At 39.4% G+C, this 18,307-nt stretch overlaps 2 protein-coding genes across 2 annotated transcripts in view; one reads left to right on the forward strand and one right to left on the reverse strand.

Moving 5' to 3' along the window:
- Positions 1-3,469: 3,469 nt before the first annotated feature.
- cdkn1ca (cyclin dependent kinase inhibitor 1Ca) lies at positions 3,470-4,628 on the forward strand. Its single transcript, XM_059357926.1, has 2 exons — positions 3,470-3,952; positions 4,073-4,628. The coding sequence occupies exons 1-2, from the start codon at positions 3,526-3,528 to the stop codon at positions 4,171-4,173; spliced, it is 528 nt and encodes a 175-aa protein (XP_059213909.1). The 5' UTR covers positions 3,470-3,525; the 3' UTR covers positions 4,174-4,628.
- A 2,856-nt stretch (positions 4,629-7,484) lies between these two features.
- kcnq1.1 (potassium voltage-gated channel, KQT-like subfamily, member 1.1) overlaps positions 7,485-18,307 on the reverse strand; it is a 57,971-nt gene continuing 47,148 nt past the window's right edge. The window contains exons 12-17 of the mRNA XM_059358419.1: positions 16,896-17,013; positions 13,530-13,605; positions 11,277-11,371; positions 11,086-11,132; positions 10,924-10,985; positions 7,485-9,393 (exon numbers count right to left, since the gene is read on the reverse strand). Coding sequence (XP_059214402.1) covers positions 9,127-9,393; positions 10,924-10,985; positions 11,086-11,132; positions 11,277-11,371; positions 13,530-13,605; positions 16,896-17,013 — 665 coding nt within the window. The 3' untranslated portion in view covers positions 7,485-9,126. The remainder of the gene's footprint in view (positions 9,394-10,923; positions 10,986-11,085; positions 11,133-11,276; positions 11,372-13,529; positions 13,606-16,895; positions 17,014-18,307) is intronic.

Raw genomic sequence — 18,307 nt, forward strand, 5'->3', positions numbered from 1 at the left:
GCATTTCTAGCATAAAAGGGCCCTGTGAAGGTGTTGCCTATTTTAGAGAAGAGGGCTGGAAGGTCAACAGATTATTCAGCTCAATGTAGGTGGAGAATGCTAAGCACTTCTCCCTTATTCAAATGACAATGGTTAACTTATATGCTTTAATAATTCATTATTCAGTAAATGTTGTTCGAACAATTAATGGCTGTAGAAAAAGAACACCATCTGCGTTTAGATTGCTCCCCTATTAAGCCTGTAGTTTAGTATATGATTCTGAAGGTGCAGAAAATGCCACTGCCCCCTATGTTTTCCCAGGTAGCTATCATATAGACTCTATGTAGCTATTAAACTGAAAAGCTGCCTTGTTGATGTGGGAGTCAAGGAAGGCAGAAAAGGTAGAGTGATAGAAACCGAGCTAAGACTAGAGTAAACCTTGGCCGAGCATTCAGCTGATGGAGAGAGCTGCGTGCTTTGAGAAGAGTCCAAATGACGTTCAGTTGTTGGTATTGTTCCTATGAAGTCAGTAAGATGCATTTGTATAGCACTTTTCACATATATAAAATCACAAAGTGGTAAAAATTACACAATAAAAGCAATAAAAAGACGGATCCACAGCACAGGGCCTGAGAAGATTAAAAACAGAGGCAGCAGCAAATAGGGACAAACAAGTTATTAGCTATATTGATAAGTTCTCTAAATGCCTGTTTGAATAATAATTTTTAAAAAGTAACACAATCTGCTACTCATTAATACTATATTAATACTTTTATAGTAGCTTTTCATTCAGGTTCTACCTGTAAATATTACTGCTTAGACCTCACTTCCTGGTGGTCTAGTGGCTAGGATTCGGCACTCTCACCGCCGCAGCACTGCTTCGATTTCCGGTCAGGGAATAATGAATTATTTCCCGATTTACCCTCGATAAAGATAAGTTAAGTATCTAATTTTGTGCTTTGGGTGGTGTTACGGTTTTAACGAGTCACTCTGTTAACTGGCAACTTTTATCCGAATGAGTCACTGCGATCAAGCCAGCCTCCACTTACTTCTTTTTGCAGTACGTGTATTTACTTAGCCTGGCTAACACCAGACTAATCACAAATGAGATTAGTCTGGAAACCAGCCGTTCATTTCTCCGTAGAGGAGGTGTGGTTTACGATCCCCGGAGCCGTTTATTGGGCGCTTAGAATGTCTATCAAAAGCGTCTGTAGGTAGCTCTTAGCCAATCGTATCAGTTACACCAGATGACGTAGTAGAGCGACAGAAATTGATGTTTGTTGTGTGTGTGTCTGTGAGAGAGTGTTGCTTGCTGCTTTGCTTCTCCAGTTCTCACTTTCTGCAAGATTATTTATTTTCACGCTTTATTCCCCCCCATGTCATTCAGCCACACACATCCACTGATTTTATGGTCAACAAACAAGCTGCTGCGGGTCTCTCGGCGGCTCCGCTGTCCTCCGGCTCATAGCGAGATCACCGGCGTTATGGTAGCGGGGCTAATAGCACCGCTAATAGCCCTGCTACCGTAATGCCGGTGATCTCGCTATGAGCCGGGGGACAGCGGAGCCGCCGAGAGACCTTTCGCCTTTCAACTTTTGCTCTAAACTATTTAAAACACCATCTACAGCTAAAGAGAGTTTCGCGTCTGCTGCAGCCATGTTGGATCCGTAAGAAAACTACAAGCTTCCAAGTGCCGAGTAGTACGCGTCATCGTTTTGCTGTCCCTCCCCGCTCTGTGATTGGATCCCTAAAACAGGACTAAGAAACCTCTCTGGTTGCCAGACTGGATGGAGGTTCGAAATGAAATTCGAGCGCGCAAGGCAGTATGGGTATACCCAGGCTAGTATTTACTAGGCGTTGGGGTATGAACGTGTAAGAACGGCCTTCAAAATAAAAGCAATGTTCTGGTAAACTTCGACTGTATTTTTCCCAATCCCCCTCTAAAAATGGTGAGTCACTTATGAATACACGAATGGAAGCACATAAAAAATGCATAAACACGTAAACTAACTAACTAAATAAATTATCAAGGACAAAAAGCTCACGGTTCTTGACGATTGGTACTCTAGCATTTCAAGTGTAAGTAGCCTATTTAGGTGTTTGAGTAAAATCACGTTGATGAGCTATTCAAGCATTTTAAATGTATGAGGGTAAATTGCTGTTTCCCTAACTAAGACGATCACAGAAAGTCGCCAGATAGAGATAAACAGACAGGTTCCCTTTTTAATCCGTAACAACAGTAACCAAGGAGTGTAGAAGAAGGAGAAGACATGGGGTCAAATGACGTCATATTCTTGGGGTACAACACCTGCGCAGTAATCTGTGGCCTACACCTGCCGATCAAAACACGTCATTTAGCCACTCCTCCCTCTGCACTCCTTGGGCAATGCCCCTTGTTGAATACAAATAAATAAATGTATAGTAAACAGGTTCGTGTCTCCCTAAAGACTAAATTAAATAATAAACTCACGCTTATCTCCTGTTGTTTTCGTCTAACGCTAACTTTATCTCCAAAGTACAGTAAATATATTCTTAAATATTTTCGAGGGGGACTGAAATATAGTTGTTTATTTATGACAGCTAACGACAATAAAACTTGGAGTCCTTAGGGGGAACTACAGGGGCAAAAGGTAAAATGTTGTCTGTTGCCACTTTAACACAATTAAATTGCCCTGTATGGTGTATAACCTCCAACTTTTCCACTTGAGCTGCTCAGTGGCCAGCGAATAAGTATGTTAAACTGAGTGAGTAAAATCCTTCCTCAAGTTTCACAGCAAAAGTTTTTAAAAAATCAGTTTCATCAAGTACAAATTATAAAATAATTAACATAAAGTTTCTTAATTGTTTTAGGTTTCTAAAGCGATTGCAAAAATGAGAACCACTCTAATCTGCTGGGGAAACTCTTCATTCAATGAGTAAAAAAAAGCAATTAAAGCAGTGACGGTTTAATTACTGCAGTTTTGACCCATATGTAACTTAAACTAAATCTCCTCCTTACTTGAACTCCTTCTTGTTTTAGACCATAACTCATTTTGGCAAGAAGACATTGCAGGCAGGAAATAACGTCTGTAGTGGCCACTAATCACTGTTCCCTGGAGGCTAAACTGCACTGCTGCATTTCGTTGGCTTTTCATTCAGAAAAACATAATGACCACAAACAGAAATTTGATTAAAACAAATACTGATATGTTTTCGGTTGTTTTGCTCTTGGCTGCAGTCATGCAAATTCGAAGTAGGGCATACAGACGTTATCACAACATTAGGCTACACAAAGTATCCCAAATGGAAAGGGGATACTTTTATTGATGGTCTCAGTGGTCTTCAGCACACAATGAACGGATTACGCCTCCTCCCTTTATCCGCCAATTCAGGGGGATGCAGCCAATCAGCAGCCTCTGCTCATTGTGTACAAACAGAGCATCGTGCGCCCTGCAGCCTTTAAAATCGCCCTGCAGCAATAGATGACCAGAGCAGACCAGAGAGATACAGCAACAGCAGCTTCCTCTGAACTACAAGGAAACTTTTCCCACCAAAACCATCTGAAGGATGAATCCCATCAGGCGCAGAGAGTCGGTGTGCAGGAGTCTGTTTGGCCCGGTGGACCGCGAGCAGCTGCGCCGGGACTTGACGCAGAGGATGAAGGAGATCGCAGAGCAGGACAGCCGCCGCTGGAACTTTAACTTCCAGACAGAAACGCCACTTCCCGGCAGGTTTCAGTGGGAGGAGATCCCCGCAGACTGCGCCGCTGCTGCCTATCAGGAGTCCGCACAGGTGAAGGACGACATCTGTTCTCCACACACTGGTGAGGGAGAGGACAGGCTGAGCGACCGTGAGGAGAGCACAGGGGCCGACCAGGAGAACTGCTCCAGCATCTCCAACACGCACAAGCGTCCCGCAGAAGTGACGCCCGTCCGGAGAAAGAGGTCCCTCTCAAAACCTGCAGCCAAGCCCAGGAGCAACGCACGAATTACAGGTGAGGCAAACATCCATACATAACTTTGTTTGTTCATGCTGCAGGTGCACGCTTATTCTATTATAATGAGTAATATATTAAGTCATTAAACATGTTTTTCTTATTATTTTTTTCTGGCAGATTTCTTCGCAAAGAGAAGGAGGACAACAGAAACCAAGAGCATCCTGAATCCGTTCCACACAAGTTCCAGTGAAGCAGCTTTTTGCAAAACAATAAGGTGAACATGCTGCTGAAAATGGACTACTTATATTTTTGTGGACTGGACCACTGCACCAAAGGAGCTTATTTTATGTTATTTTAATTTTATTCCTCTTTATTTTATTTTATTGCCATTTTTATTAATTTGTGAACCCAGGTTAAATTATGCCATTTTCTGTTATTTATTTTATTTATGGCCTATATTTAATTTCTTTGCATTTTTCCATTCCACAAATATGTTTGTTTATTGATGTTTATTTCTCATTTTCGTCTGGGTTGTTGTTATGTGAGTAAGAACATTTAAACAGCTCAATGAAATTTTTGTTTCTGTATCTGTTTTTGTATCTTGTTGGTGTATTTCTGTAATATTTGCTGCTGGTGTAAAGCACTGTTATGTCCTTTGATATGTTCGCCTAAATTAACTGAGATTGTAAATGCCTACAAGTATTGTAAGTTTAATAAACTGTTTTATCAGTGAAACTAATTATGCTTCTGATTGAGTGATGATTATGTTTTCCTGCTGTCGCCTCGGAGAACCTTTCCTTTTTGAGATATAGCACATTAAAACATTTCATATACAGACAAAAACACAATAATCCGTTGTCTAAATTAATTTGGGGCTAAATGCAATTGTAATGACTTTGCATGCGCTACATCTAACTGTTTATTTAGTGGTGTAGCACATTCATAGCATTCTAATTTTGTGTCTTGAGTAAAATGTGACAAAACAGCTCAGAAATCTTAATCAGTTCTCCAAACAATGCCTTAAAATGCTTTAGTTCAGGACAATATTTCATTCCAAAGAACTGGAGCCTGCAGCACATACTGTAGATAGTTTAGGATGCAAAAACACTCATTTGTTATATACAAGATATTGTATGTTTACGGACAACAACATGTCTCTTTTGTGACGTTTCATTGTGACAGTTTGCCTGAAGCGAACATCTTTGGAAGAAATCCTACACTTTACAGAGTTTTCTAACCTCACTCTGTCAAACATCCTGTCAGCCTCTCCTTTATACGCTGAACACTGCAACTGTTTTTTTTTTCTTCGAGGAATGTTCATAGTTCCAGGTCTTAAAAGCACAAACAAACTGTCCCCATGATGTGAGTAACTTTATCTAAGAGCTGCTGAGGAAACTTCCTGGTATAAAAAAACCTGGAGCTCCGTGGGTCCCAGTGATTTGTGAACAGAAAGTCAGATTATTAGATTTCCAATATGAGTACAGAAAGTACATCTTTGGTTTTTATGCTGACTTTGAGGCAGCCACAGATGAGTAAGCTAATAAGGAGTGTGCCTCTAAAGTCGTAGAAAAATCAATTCGAGTTGCAAGTTTAGAAATTGAAAGAAGAAAAACGTTTTCGAGTAATTGCATTTTCTGGGTTGTATTATGAGATGTTTCATAATCACAATCATGAGGACTGTGCTGTCAAGCTTGAAATTATATCCGTTAATATGAGCTGTAACTGCCAAATTAGCCCATTAGAGAGGCCAAATCCCACAGAGGCGTATTCACTCCCACAGTGTTGAGATTTCAGCTCGAAAGCATTTCAAGAGGCCATCTGGCCTCGGAGCAGGACAATGGCCACAAAGCAGAGTGTGCCGTGTTTTTCACCTGCAAATCAGCCTTTAGAGCTCCGCGACCCCCCAGGTCCTTCCTTAACTTTTCTCTTTTCACCCGGTCCCTTTTCATAGTCAAAGCGGCCATTATCACCGACATGTGCCCAAACCAATCCCACTAATGTTTATTCTCACTATGGCTCATGTTAACTTAAAAGAAACTTCACATTTACAATTTTAAATGCCTAAATACCAAGGACAGACAATGTTAAGTGTGCCATTTCTGCATTAGGAACAGATGATGTTACATTCTGCTCCAATGGATTCATGTCCTGATTAACAGACAACAAATCAATAATCAAACTATCCCGTGGGTCCAATGGGGATCTCATGGGATCCCATTTACTCCACCCAATACCTTAATGAAATTCTCCTAAATATGCAAACCACAAGCTGCTCAGTACATTATCGGTGAATGAAGCTTTCATTAATGCTGTTATTGTGTAAATTAATACAGCGATGTTGCTGTCTTTGGGCTTAGCTTGTTCATACTTGGATACTTGATCAATACATGTTGAAAATGATACACTATGCACATTTTATAGCATTGAAAGTCCTAAAAACATTCAGATTTTCAACCCAAGTCTGGATACAAAAGGGAAGAAAATAAAGTGTGTGTTGGTAGGCTTTCAAGGACTTCTTCCTCTACCAGCACGGTGTAAATTAGTAATATGAAAAATAAAATATGCTATTTTGTGTGCCAAGGACTGTTTTTCTTTTCACTGTGATATCAAAAAGAGGTATCACTTTTATACATTGTGCTGAAGATGTACTGCGTCTCTTCACACACTGGAATAACACCTACGCTGTAAGTTTTGCTACTCAGGAAGGTAAAATATATTAATGTGCATGATTGTGGCAAATTGAGAGAAAATTAGACAAAGATAAATAAGAAGAACTGCAAGGAAGGCTTACATTAGGATCTGGAAGTCCTGGGCTTAATTAAGTTTCCTTAAGTTGATAAATTGGCCACCTCGAGTGCATGCATATTCAGAATGCACAGGTTTATAAACCTTGAAGTGAAATAAAACACTGAAAATCATTAAGCGTTGATTTGCATTTGTGTTTATGACTGTTGTAGTTCTTACACATTTCCTGGGGGGAGTCTTTTTAAAACCTCCACCCTCTCCCTGCAGTGAAACTCTGCCCTCCCCCACCACCTGGTCAGCACAATGGCCAACCACCCTCAGCACACTTTAGGAGGGTGGAGCCCATTGTTGTGGACACCAGAGGCAGATGGTCATTTGGGCCTTTTCTCCACATGGCCACTTGTGTGAAGGAATGCCTGGACACCCCATGGATGGCCAGCAAGGAAAAGGTCACCATCTGCTGCCCAAAGGTCACCTGTGTAAAGAGCATGGTTTTAGCCATGCTTTTGGCTATTTCCATAAGTCAGCGAGGACATGACATAGCACCCCACCTCACAACAACAAAGGAGATTGTGCTGCCGGCACAAAGAATTCACGGTTATCAAGGAAACAGTAGCTTGGATCTTTTAAACTCAAAAGTGAAGCATCTATTTGATTGATTTCTGAGGAGAAAAGAAGAGAAATTGCAAAACAATTTACTTTTTATAATGTGAAAAAAAACATAACTTTTGCATTCTGTAAAACCACCTCTGGCAAGAGGAAAAAATCTCAATGTAAACGGAAATATTTAGTTTATTTGTTTTCGCCAGAGATTCCCCTTCAGGTGCCAAACACAACACACAGACAGTTGGTAGTAATTATCACAATCTTTTATTCCTACAGAAGGATATTTCTAAACATTACAAACAAAAAAAACACCATTTGATTAAACTGGACCCTTTCAAGTGAAGTCTTGAAATGTAAGGCCTCTTCCCGTAAAGAGTTCAATAAATTTCATATTTTACAAGAATAGAGCATATTGGATCACAGTACATGGAGCCGTGGCTGTGGCAATGTCTTTGGCATTAACCTGAATAGATTTCAAGTAATAAAAAAGGCGACTAAGAATCCTACAGGGAGATCATTTCTGAAAGACTTTGCACTTCAAGGGTTATGCAACTAACGGGGATACGATATGCAGAGGTGTAGAAATGTCAATAATGATGCTGGTTCTCTTTCACATCAGCTTCTGATGAGACGGTTCATAGTGTCAACATTCAGCAGAAGCAGCAGCTGCCAGATAGCAGGAAAAAGGCCACGAGTAATAATAATGGAGGCAGTGAAGTCAGGAAGAAAAGGATTTACATTTTCCTATTATTTGGCGAACTGTGTAACAGATAAAAAGTTATAATGCGTTCTTTAAAGCTGATTATTTAACCCCCCACAAAAAAAAAAAATCATGCCATCTGCCTTTGCATATTCACATTATACTCCAACAGGCTAAGATTTTTCAGCTTTCTTTTCCATTTTAGTTGTTTAAAAATACTTTATTCTGATTTATTTACTTATGTAGTATAGCAAATGTATGTGACGATATGGAAGCCCTTTAAAATCTATATTCTTCAACAACAGAAACAAGAAAAAATCCAGGGAAAAAACAAATAAAGCAAATTTGACGAGGAGTGTCCATCTCACAAGCTTTACAGCTGTCTGTATCTCTGTGGCAGAGGGTCAAAGTGCAGGAATTAGTTACTGTAGTTAAACTTGTTTTTAGCTCTAATGTATAGTTACTGTAAGTTTAAAGTCTAAATAAAGGAATTTATGTGATATTTTACATTTTCAAAGGCATAATGTTATTTTGTTAAAACAGTTAAAAATGTAGTAAAACATGTTGAAAAGTCAGAATTAGCTCATAAAGCTTCAGTGTGTAGGATTTAGTGGCATCTATGGTTGCAGACTGCAATTATTTATTCTTAGGGATAGTACAGTGCACATTAATAACCAGTTAGGCTGTAAATCAGCCAGAGTTAGCCTGAAGGCACATTTTCATCAGTTGTCCCTGGCCAGATGTATGTAAGGCTACCTAAAAAATGACACAAAAATGACCAAAAACCAACAGAACATGTGGAAAACCTACATTGGCCTTCAGGTAAGGTAAAACAGTGAAATATATCTGTCTTTAGAGCCAGTGGAACTGTAGGAAAATGGTGGCACAATAGGCTCCATGGAAGAGAACCTGCTTCCCCTGTAGATATGAAGACCAACCATTCTTAGTTTCAGGTGATTATACAGTAATTAAAACATGACTTTGAGAATCATATTCCATTTCTGCCAATAAATTCCCCTAAGTCCTACACACTGGTCATTTAATGTTTGTCCTTTAACTGAGTTTTGACCAGTGAGTGGGTGGGTCAGTGGATGGGCAGTAAAAACTGCATTTGATCTGAATACATTCAATGAATTTGACTAAAAAGGAGAAAACCTTTGAGGCTGTTTGGTTCCTGATTTCAGCAGCTCTCCTCCTGACTGGCGGTGCTGCTGAGGGGGCGGCTGGGGCTGGCTGCGGTGTTGGCGGCAGTAGAAGAGAAGGATGAAGGTGATGAAGACAGCTGGTCGTAGCTTGGCAGGCTGTCCTGGCTGGGGAGGACATTAAAGGTCCTTCCAAGCTGCGGCCTCGGCTTGCGGCCACCTTCGCCCTCACCAACGTTCCTCTGGTCCAGCAGAAAGGTGAGGGACTCTGCGATGCGGTTTAGCGTCTGATCCATGTGCGATATCTATGACAGGTGAATCAAATATTGAAAAATGAAGGTAAAACAACATGCTGGCTCGAATCTGGATTCACTCATTATCATGATTAAATTAAACTAGAGAGTTCAGAGGAGAATGTTAAAATTCCTTCAGGGATATAGTGTTAACCTCCAATGAGTGCAGAATGATTATTTATTAATATTGCTGTACTGTGCATGCTCTATGATACAACGGCATATTAGGGCCAAGTATGAAAAAAAATATTTTGAGAAAATACTCACAAATTTACGAAATTAAAAGTGACAAATCTGCAAGAAAAAAGTCACAGATTTATTAGAAAATAGTGGCAAATCTACAAGAAAAAAGTAGCAGATTTATGTGGGGAAAAAAGTTGGAAAAATAGAGTTTTAGAGTCAAGGAACCCTGAACACACCACATACCCAGCCACCATAGCACGCGTTAAGACGCATCACATGAGAATGCCTGTGAGGAATGAAGGCTGGGAACAGTAAACCTGCTGCTGTGAAAAAAAGCTTAGAAGAACGTTCCCCTTCTTTCCGGGCAGCGTCTGTGGTGTGTTCCTTGACAAAGACAAAACACTATTTTTCCGTTTTTTTCCCCTCATAAATCTGCTTCTTTTTTCTTGCAAATTTGCCACTTTTAATCTCGTAAATCTGCAACTTTTTTTTGTAGATTTGCCACTTTAACTCTCTTAAATCTGCAACTTTTTCTCTCGTAGATTTGCCACTTTAATCTTGTAATTTTGTTATTTTTGTCTCGAAATATTACCCCCCTCCCCGGATCCTTTTTTTTTTCATACTTGGCCCTAATACGTCGTCGTACTATAATGCCCAATCAAACAACTAACATTTCAAGAGTTATTAAAAATTAGTATATAAGTATTCATTTCAAGTTAAATGTAGAATAGAACTTTAAATGTGAAAAGTATGAGCCTTGTAAGCCACATCAAGAATTTAAGTCATAATTTGCAAAGTAATACTAAAAAATATTGTTCTTAGTAGCAAATTTCCTTTTTGGACCAAAAGGAAAATATTTTTGTTTGGTTATTTTATGCATGAATGAAAAAGCAGGAATGCTTGCCATATTTGGGAAAAGTTGTGATTCAACATTTTTGTTTTTCTTTGTTTTGACACATCTTAAAAAAGAAATGAAAGAAAAGCAACATCAAGGTTTCTCTTTATGCACTGCAGAACTGGCACAAGCTGTTAATGTTTTATATTTGAATCAACAATAACAGGGCCACATGTCTATGCACAGATATTTTGATATAACAAAGCCGGTAAAACTTTTGTTGCATTCTCCAAAACTATTCCCAATTTGAGCTTCTTTTGATAAGTAAAAAATGCCGCTATATGGTCAACAGGGAAGCTTATTTCTTACATTTTCATTAAAGCTCAAATTATGAATACAATACAAACATGGCCGTGTAAATGTTTGACTTTGCTGTTTCCCAAACAAAGAGAAAAAATATCTGAAACGGGAAAAGGCGAGGGAATACTGCTCCAGTTTTTCCACTGAAGTTGCACAAATCCCACCTTGTCCTCCATCCTGTTGAGTCTGGATCCGATAGAGTTGGTGCCTTTGTCTTTGGCTCGGTCTTCAGAGGGAAGTAAATAATAAGACAGGGGGATTAGGAGTGTGGTTTGTTCCATAGTTACTGTAATATATTTTCAGAGAGCAGCGGAGTGATTCATTACCAGAGCCCATCTGGAACAAACTTATCTTCCCTAAAGACTGGTCCAGTCTGAGAGAAAAAATGGGAGGCTCAAGTCAGTCACACACCCTCTGTTCTTTCCCTCTTATTTCCCCACCCTCCTGTTTTTTTGCATGCCTACAAGAAAAAACGGAATCTAATCCAAATGACGCTCTCCTTAGTTAAGCTGTTTACCTTCTCTGCAGCTCCTTGATTCGCACCATGAGGTTGAGGTGACCCTGCGAGTACTGCTCGATCACGTCTCGCACATCATATGGCTTACGGGCTTGCTACAATAAGAAGCAATGTTTGACACCGTTGAATGAATAATGCATTTTCATCAGACATAAAACCTTTACAAGAAAAAGGGTTAGAACGCACACCCAAAGAGGTGCAAGTCCTTGGTTGATTAAACTAGAAAAAATATAACGAGAAGACAGGCCCCTAAATTGTAATTTATTAGATCATCTAAAAATCAGCAACATGTTTCAGCCTCTGGCTTCATCAGAGTGAAACATTTACCAGTCTAAACGTACACCCTGATAAAGCCAGAGGCCACAACATGATCCGATAAATTACACTCTCTGCAAGAGAGAAGTGTGGGGTCTTCTCATTATATTTTTTCAGGCATAAAAGTTTTTTTTTTCCCTTTAACAAATGCATTTTTAAAGGTGTTGCAGAGGTTTCATGTTGGTGGTGTTTGTCACGTCCCGATCTCTGCTGCTGAGCTCGGTGTATGTTTGCAGGGGTGGTGAGGTTAGGAGCTCAGACACCCACTATTGATTCTGTAAAAACAGTATTCTGTAATATATATACTAACATTTCAGTTGCATCTCACTTGACTGAAAAGGAAAGACACCTGTAAGCAGGTTCAAGTCAGCCTGGTCTCCTTAAAATTACATTTCTATGCAGCTAATCAGCATTGCCAATTACATTTCAAACATATTTTCTCCTTGAATATTTTTCTGTGGATGTCTGCAAGGTTTTGGAAGAGATTGGGGCAGATGGATGATCACACAAACACAACAATTTGTGTTGAATTTGTGATGTTCCTTCCAGAGCACCTTTAAAAAACTCCTGAAGACCCAGCTCTTCAGAGAGTATCTTCATAGCACCACACGACAATTCTACTCCTTAAAGAATTGTCACTAGCACTTATTGCTGCACTAATGGCTCTTATCACACTCCCTTTTCTGTAAGTTGCTTTGGATAAAAGCATCTGCTAAATTACAAAATGTAAAGGTAAATGTGAATGTAAGAATTTCAACTACAAGAGAGCTGCTCATGCTATTTATGTAACAAACAAACTATTTGGAAGTAGAACTTTATCAAGTTATAATTATTTTTTTGAACAATCAATTATTTCATTGAACAACACAAACACGAATTAAATATTACCAACCCCACCCATTCAAAAAATAAAATGACCCCCCCACCCCCAAAAAAATGAAAAGAGGCCCTCTCCCTCCAAAAAAGTCCCATTCAACATGTAAATGAATTGAACATGTGATGGAGGAATGCACAGTGCATGTCTGGGGCGTGGCCTCAGTGAGGGCATGGTCACAATAAGGGGCGTGGCCTCAGTAGCCCTGCAGTAAGCAGTGTGCTGTGTACATTGGATTGAGGAATAGCAGATATTCAAGTGTACATGCATGAAATCTGGTTGTTTTAGCCAATATTATGCTGAAATATATTTTCCCAACTTTATTTAAGTTGCCTGTTAAGGGCCAACCTTCAATTTTTTAAATTCTTGGTTTATTCCCCTTTATTCCCATAAATTGCTGTTAATTCCCATTGAATCCAATGGAAAGTTTCCAACTTAATGGAATTTTGGAACCCTAATTTTAACCCATATTAACAATGTTAGTGCCACGCTTTAAACTGTTGTTTTGTTTCAAATCACGTCAACCATGTATCTAAATCTGCGACTACCATCCAGGAGAAAATATATTTCCTTGGAAACATAATTGAGAATGCAGTTTTGTTGTATGTAAATGTAATTTTTAGGAGACAGGGTTGTTCAATTAGACCACTTACTGTTTGCAATAAGGCAATCAATTTCAGCTGTCAAAGCTCTGTTTTTCTGCTCTGTTATGCTGCTGCTGAATTGCTCATTTGCAAACTCTACTGTAACACGACTCCAAACACTCACTGTTAACACTGCTGCTGCTGCTATCATGATAATCCCCTCGATCCACCTGTGGGTCTGAATCTACATTCCCCCTGAGGACAAAGTTTATTATCGTCACTCCCCAGTCTCTGCTGCTGCTGAGCTCGCTATTTACTTGTAGGCAGAGTGAACTCAGAGCTCAGATGTTAAATAATAACTGTACATACAGTAGTGTGTCCTTGATAATGAATCCATTTCAGCTTAGTTGTTGTATTAAAGTGTTAACACTGAAAAACAGCCAGTGAGAAAAAGCTATTTGCTATAAGATAGTGTCTTACCTGGAAATTTCTCTTTGCCACGAAATAACGCATTCTCTGGATCACCCTGATGGCTTTCCGGTGCGGCTCTGTCATTCTGCGTGAAACAGTTTCATACGTAATGAAGGTTAGAGTATGGAGCAAATGACTACTGAAATTGCTTTTAAAAAAATAGAAGTAACAGAGAAAGCATGAGAAAACAGTGACCTTCTGAAACTCTAACCTCCAGGTAAGTCTTCTTAAAACATGAATTAGACTCGCTTCAGACCTCGCCTTTATATTTCCTGCATGAAATAGGTTGCACTGTGAAAAGATAGTTGTCGTGGCCTTTACAAATTTAGGGGAAATATTCAGTGCATGTCATGATGACTGTTCAGTCTACATGAAAAGCCTCTCCCTTTTGACTTCTTGTCTTCCTTTGAATGTGATCAAGGTGAGCTTCAGTACGAACAAAGGACGTCTGATTTTTACAGTCCGTGTGTTTCTCTGAAAACCATTAATAAAAAAAGCCCAGAATAATCGTCCTGCATTTAGCCTCCATTAGTATTTTGTTGGAATTATTAAGGAGCTATTACTCATCTGGGTTCATTACCATGGAAAAGCAGTAAATGAATATGTGAGGGTGAAAGCAGCTCTTTGTTAAGTCCAGAAAGACCAGAGGAACAAGGTCTGCGAGTCTCATAATGGGCTTTTCACTCGCAACACAATGGGCTGATTTTCAAAAGCAGCTTTCATAACATTTTGTCAAATTAGAACTATATCATGAAATGTAAATACTTTGCTCTGTGACCTATTATAGGAATCCATTTTCCTCAGCAAATGGTGGTTACATAAGTAAATCAGACAGTGAGGCAAACAGGTGGACACAGTTCCTTTCAGGACATTGTTTCTCTAATGACTCTATTGGAAGCATGCTTCTTATCTTCCCCAACATTAAAGAGATAGTTTGTATTTTTTCCAAAGTGGTTGTATGTGGTATTTATCCACAGTCAGTGTATAAGCTGCAGTAGATGGTGGTGGACAGGTTCCAGTTTGGAGATTGGAACATTGTCAATGACATCAGTATTACTGTGTCTTTGGGTGGATGGGTCAAACAAATCCTGGAGAACGGGATTCATGTCCCATGTGAAAACAAAAGTAAATGATTCAAACATCACTGAGCTTCATGCATCACGTTTTAACATATTGTAACTGTGTCCCACATCGGACACCGTTCGGCTCTCATATCCCCGATCGGACAAATCTGCAATGCCGCACTCCCATGTTTCACGGTCATTTCGAATAACATCGCCACCACTAGTGTAGGTATAATTGATTTATACATATTTAACAATCTACGTGTGAAATTGAGTTTATGTACATGGAGATTAACATGTCTAATTACAATACGAAAGAAATTCTGATGAGAGAAAGCAGTAAGAATGCTTGGGTGATTCTCAGGCGACAACCTTAAAAGTACATCTGGATTTTTACTGCACTGTATTTTATTGTGAAGGACAGAAGTATGGTCTGGGTGTGTTGATGTATCGGGCATTTCTCTGGATTATACCTTTAGAGTGATCAGAAGCCATGTGATTATGTTGAAAGATGTAGACTTGTTCCTATGAGTTGCTGTGTCCTTATTTTTTATTTTATTTTTTTATTTACTTCTACCCATTTATTTGCATTTTTGTGTTTGTGTGTCCGGATTTATTTATTTGTTTGTTTAATTTTAATTTTTAATTCTTTCTTTTCTGATAAATATTGCTGCCTTCTGCTCTTGCTTGGCTTTGTCTGTCCGAGCGCTTTCCTCAGATCATCCGATGCCAACCTTCTGACCCCCGTCATCAGGACCAAGCACTGCACTGTGGGGGACACAGCATTTGCCACTGCTGCTCCGACCCTCTGGGACTCCCTCCCCTCAAACATCCAAAATTCAGACCCCACTCAACTCAAAACCCACATTTTCAAGACAGCCAAAACCTGACTCCCACTGCCTAACCTGACCGGGCTATATAAATCCAATTAATTACTATCATTAAGACGTGTTATGTGATACCTGTAGCTGATTAATACAAATACACAAGATTCACTTCTGAGATTGCACATATCTTTTCTGTCAGGATCTCAATTTTGGTGAAGTTTCCTATTTGTAAAGCTTAGAGACCATTTTATTACCACCAGTGTAGAATATTAATCCTTTTTTTCCCTGCCGTTCTTTGACAGCTTCGAAAGTTCAGTTTCGAGTGCAACAGCTCCAACTTTTGCAGCAATTACTGAACGCTTGCTGGCCAGATGAAAATTGCATTATTCATATTTTCAACAAAATTGTGCTTCAGTGTATTCAATTAAAACCCCTGTAACAATCAAGGGGAGAGTATTTTTGCCTTGGCACGATGTGCCATCAGCGCATGAATGGAACAGCTTTTTGCACCTTTTGTTTCTCTCTTGCGGTCTGTCCAACTGCTTCATGAGATAGAAACAAACAATGCAACATGAAAAATGTTTCTGGGAGGCTGTAAGCTTTTACCTCCTACCTAACTAACTGCTACAATCCCAACTTTTTTAGTTTCACTTTAGAGATCATGTCTGCTGTGTTACTAGAGGTGTAATTTGTGGTTGTTTGGGACAAATGTGAGGTAGTTTTGTTTAAACTCTCAATACCTCTATCATCTTCAATTTACCAAAACATACTGCACGTTGTTGTCAATACCAAGGCGGACTATCGCACTTCAAGAATCAATGATGCATGTTAGATTCATAACAATGACTTAAGTGAGCTTTCTCTTCTGCTGTAACAATATGAACAATTTGGAATTCAATCTGCAATTCAGCTTAAAATCGAAGTCTTTTCACAAAGATTTGACAAACCTCGAAGCACGTTTTTAAGCTTTTGTTGACAAGGTGTTCTCTCGTCATGGATAAAACAAGCCCGTAGTATCTCATAATGGTTCAATTTAGCATGGGATTTGATGTGGCATTGCTCTATGTGAACAGCTGGTTATGTATTTTGGAGTCAGCAGAGCACGGAGTGATCTTTGCCAACAACGCTGCTGCATGCAGTTCCCACTCTGCATCATTACCCCACCGTTTAGAAAAGGAAGTCCCACGGGTCAAAAGTGTCCCACCATTTGTTTCACTTACTGTGCACATGCATTACTTTACAGTTACTTAACACTCATTTCCTCCGATCACTCTCCGTCTCTCACTGTGCAAGTGCCTCAGCAAGCACAAGTGCTTTTCCCTAATAGAGAATCATTTCATAGCAGAGACAGGAGCGCTCTGGGCTTTGACACGTTGCAAAGGTTAATTACAAAGAGCAAAGAATACATGCAAACGTTCTCTCACACGCTTATTGATATGCACTCACAGATAAACACAGCATCAATGCAAAAGTGGTGTACTCACTGTGACATGGAGGAGATAGGAGCCAGCTCACTGTATCGCTCTGCCTCCAGCTCCAGGTCATCTGCAAAGCTGCAGTTCCTCTGGAGGGGGACGTCCAGAAGGCCAGGGCTTCTTTTCACTGCGTGTTAACACGTATTAGACTTCAGTTATATATCTGTGCATCTGAATCAACATTCAGCAATGCTACTGATTAAGTTTTGTTGCTTTATAGCGTTGTACTCAGGTCAGGTTGAGGTTTGGTGATTCACAATGTAATTTATTTAATTGCTCTCTTTTGATCTCTTGCTGCACCAGTGGTGTGTATCATACAACGCCCATCAGGAAGAGAGAAAGAAATGAGCCTTTAGCTGCCGGGCTAAAGAAAAAAACATGTTAAATCAGCTTCTCTGGGGAAGACTTCGTCACTGTGGGAACATTATGACCCTGTGTGACTAATGACCCTGCCTGTACATTGCTCTGTTTAAGATTATAACAGAGCTATCATTTTCAGATAGGGGGAAAAAATCTTTACAGCCACCACATTCATCTGCTTAATACTAGGAAAAGGTGAAGTCGAGTGTTAATCGTTTTCTGTAGTTTTGTTTTATCTCCACCAAACCAATGTGGCCTAAGAGGAAAGGTACAGTATATTGTCTTTTTTGATGCTGGGCTGCCTCGTCTTATTCTTGGTTCAATGTGGCAATTTTAAAATTATTCTTGTTCTCTCTGTGTGCAGCACTTTCATTTGCAAAAACAAATAAAGGCCATTCTTAAAATGAATAAATCATCAACAGTTTGACTGATATTCCCTTGAGTGCATACTAAAAAAAGCCGTTTGAAAATTAACAAAACAACCCACACCTTCAGTTTGATTGATATTCCCTGGAGTGCAAGAAAAACTTAAAAAATAATCAAAAAACAGATGTCTGTTTTTTAACAAACAAACATATATATATATTTATTTTTTATATTTTTTAAATTTTTTTTAATTAGTACTATATTTGGTAATACCGTGTTTAGCTCAGTAGGGTGTTCCCAAGACTATATCAAAACCTAGTATGTGATATTTGGTCAATGCAATTATGGGCAATGTATTACAGGCATAGTTAAGATAGGTAGAGTCTATGATGTGAAATTGGTAGTTAGTATGCTTTGTCCCTTGAATACAAACAGGTAATAATGTGCTTAATAATGTAATAAACCCCTCGTCCGTCACTCACGCGTCTCACAGATCAATTAGGATCGGTGTGTAAAATGTTTAGCTACTCCTCGGCCTCCTTTACAGATAATGGTACATTAAGTGTTGTGTTGTGTTGTGTTGTGTTGTGTTGTGTTGTGTTGGAGGCGAGGCTTAGGGAATTGTAAGTGTCTCCGCACCATGGAGTCCTCATCGGTTATGGTAATCCATAACCAACATAGCCAGTGCGGGCCAC

Source organism: Centropristis striata, chromosome 2 (assembly GCF_030273125.1).
Source record: "Centropristis striata isolate RG_2023a ecotype Rhode Island chromosome 2, C.striata_1.0, whole genome shotgun sequence".
Lineage (NCBI taxonomy): Eukaryota > Metazoa > Chordata > Actinopteri > Perciformes > Serranidae > Centropristis > Centropristis striata.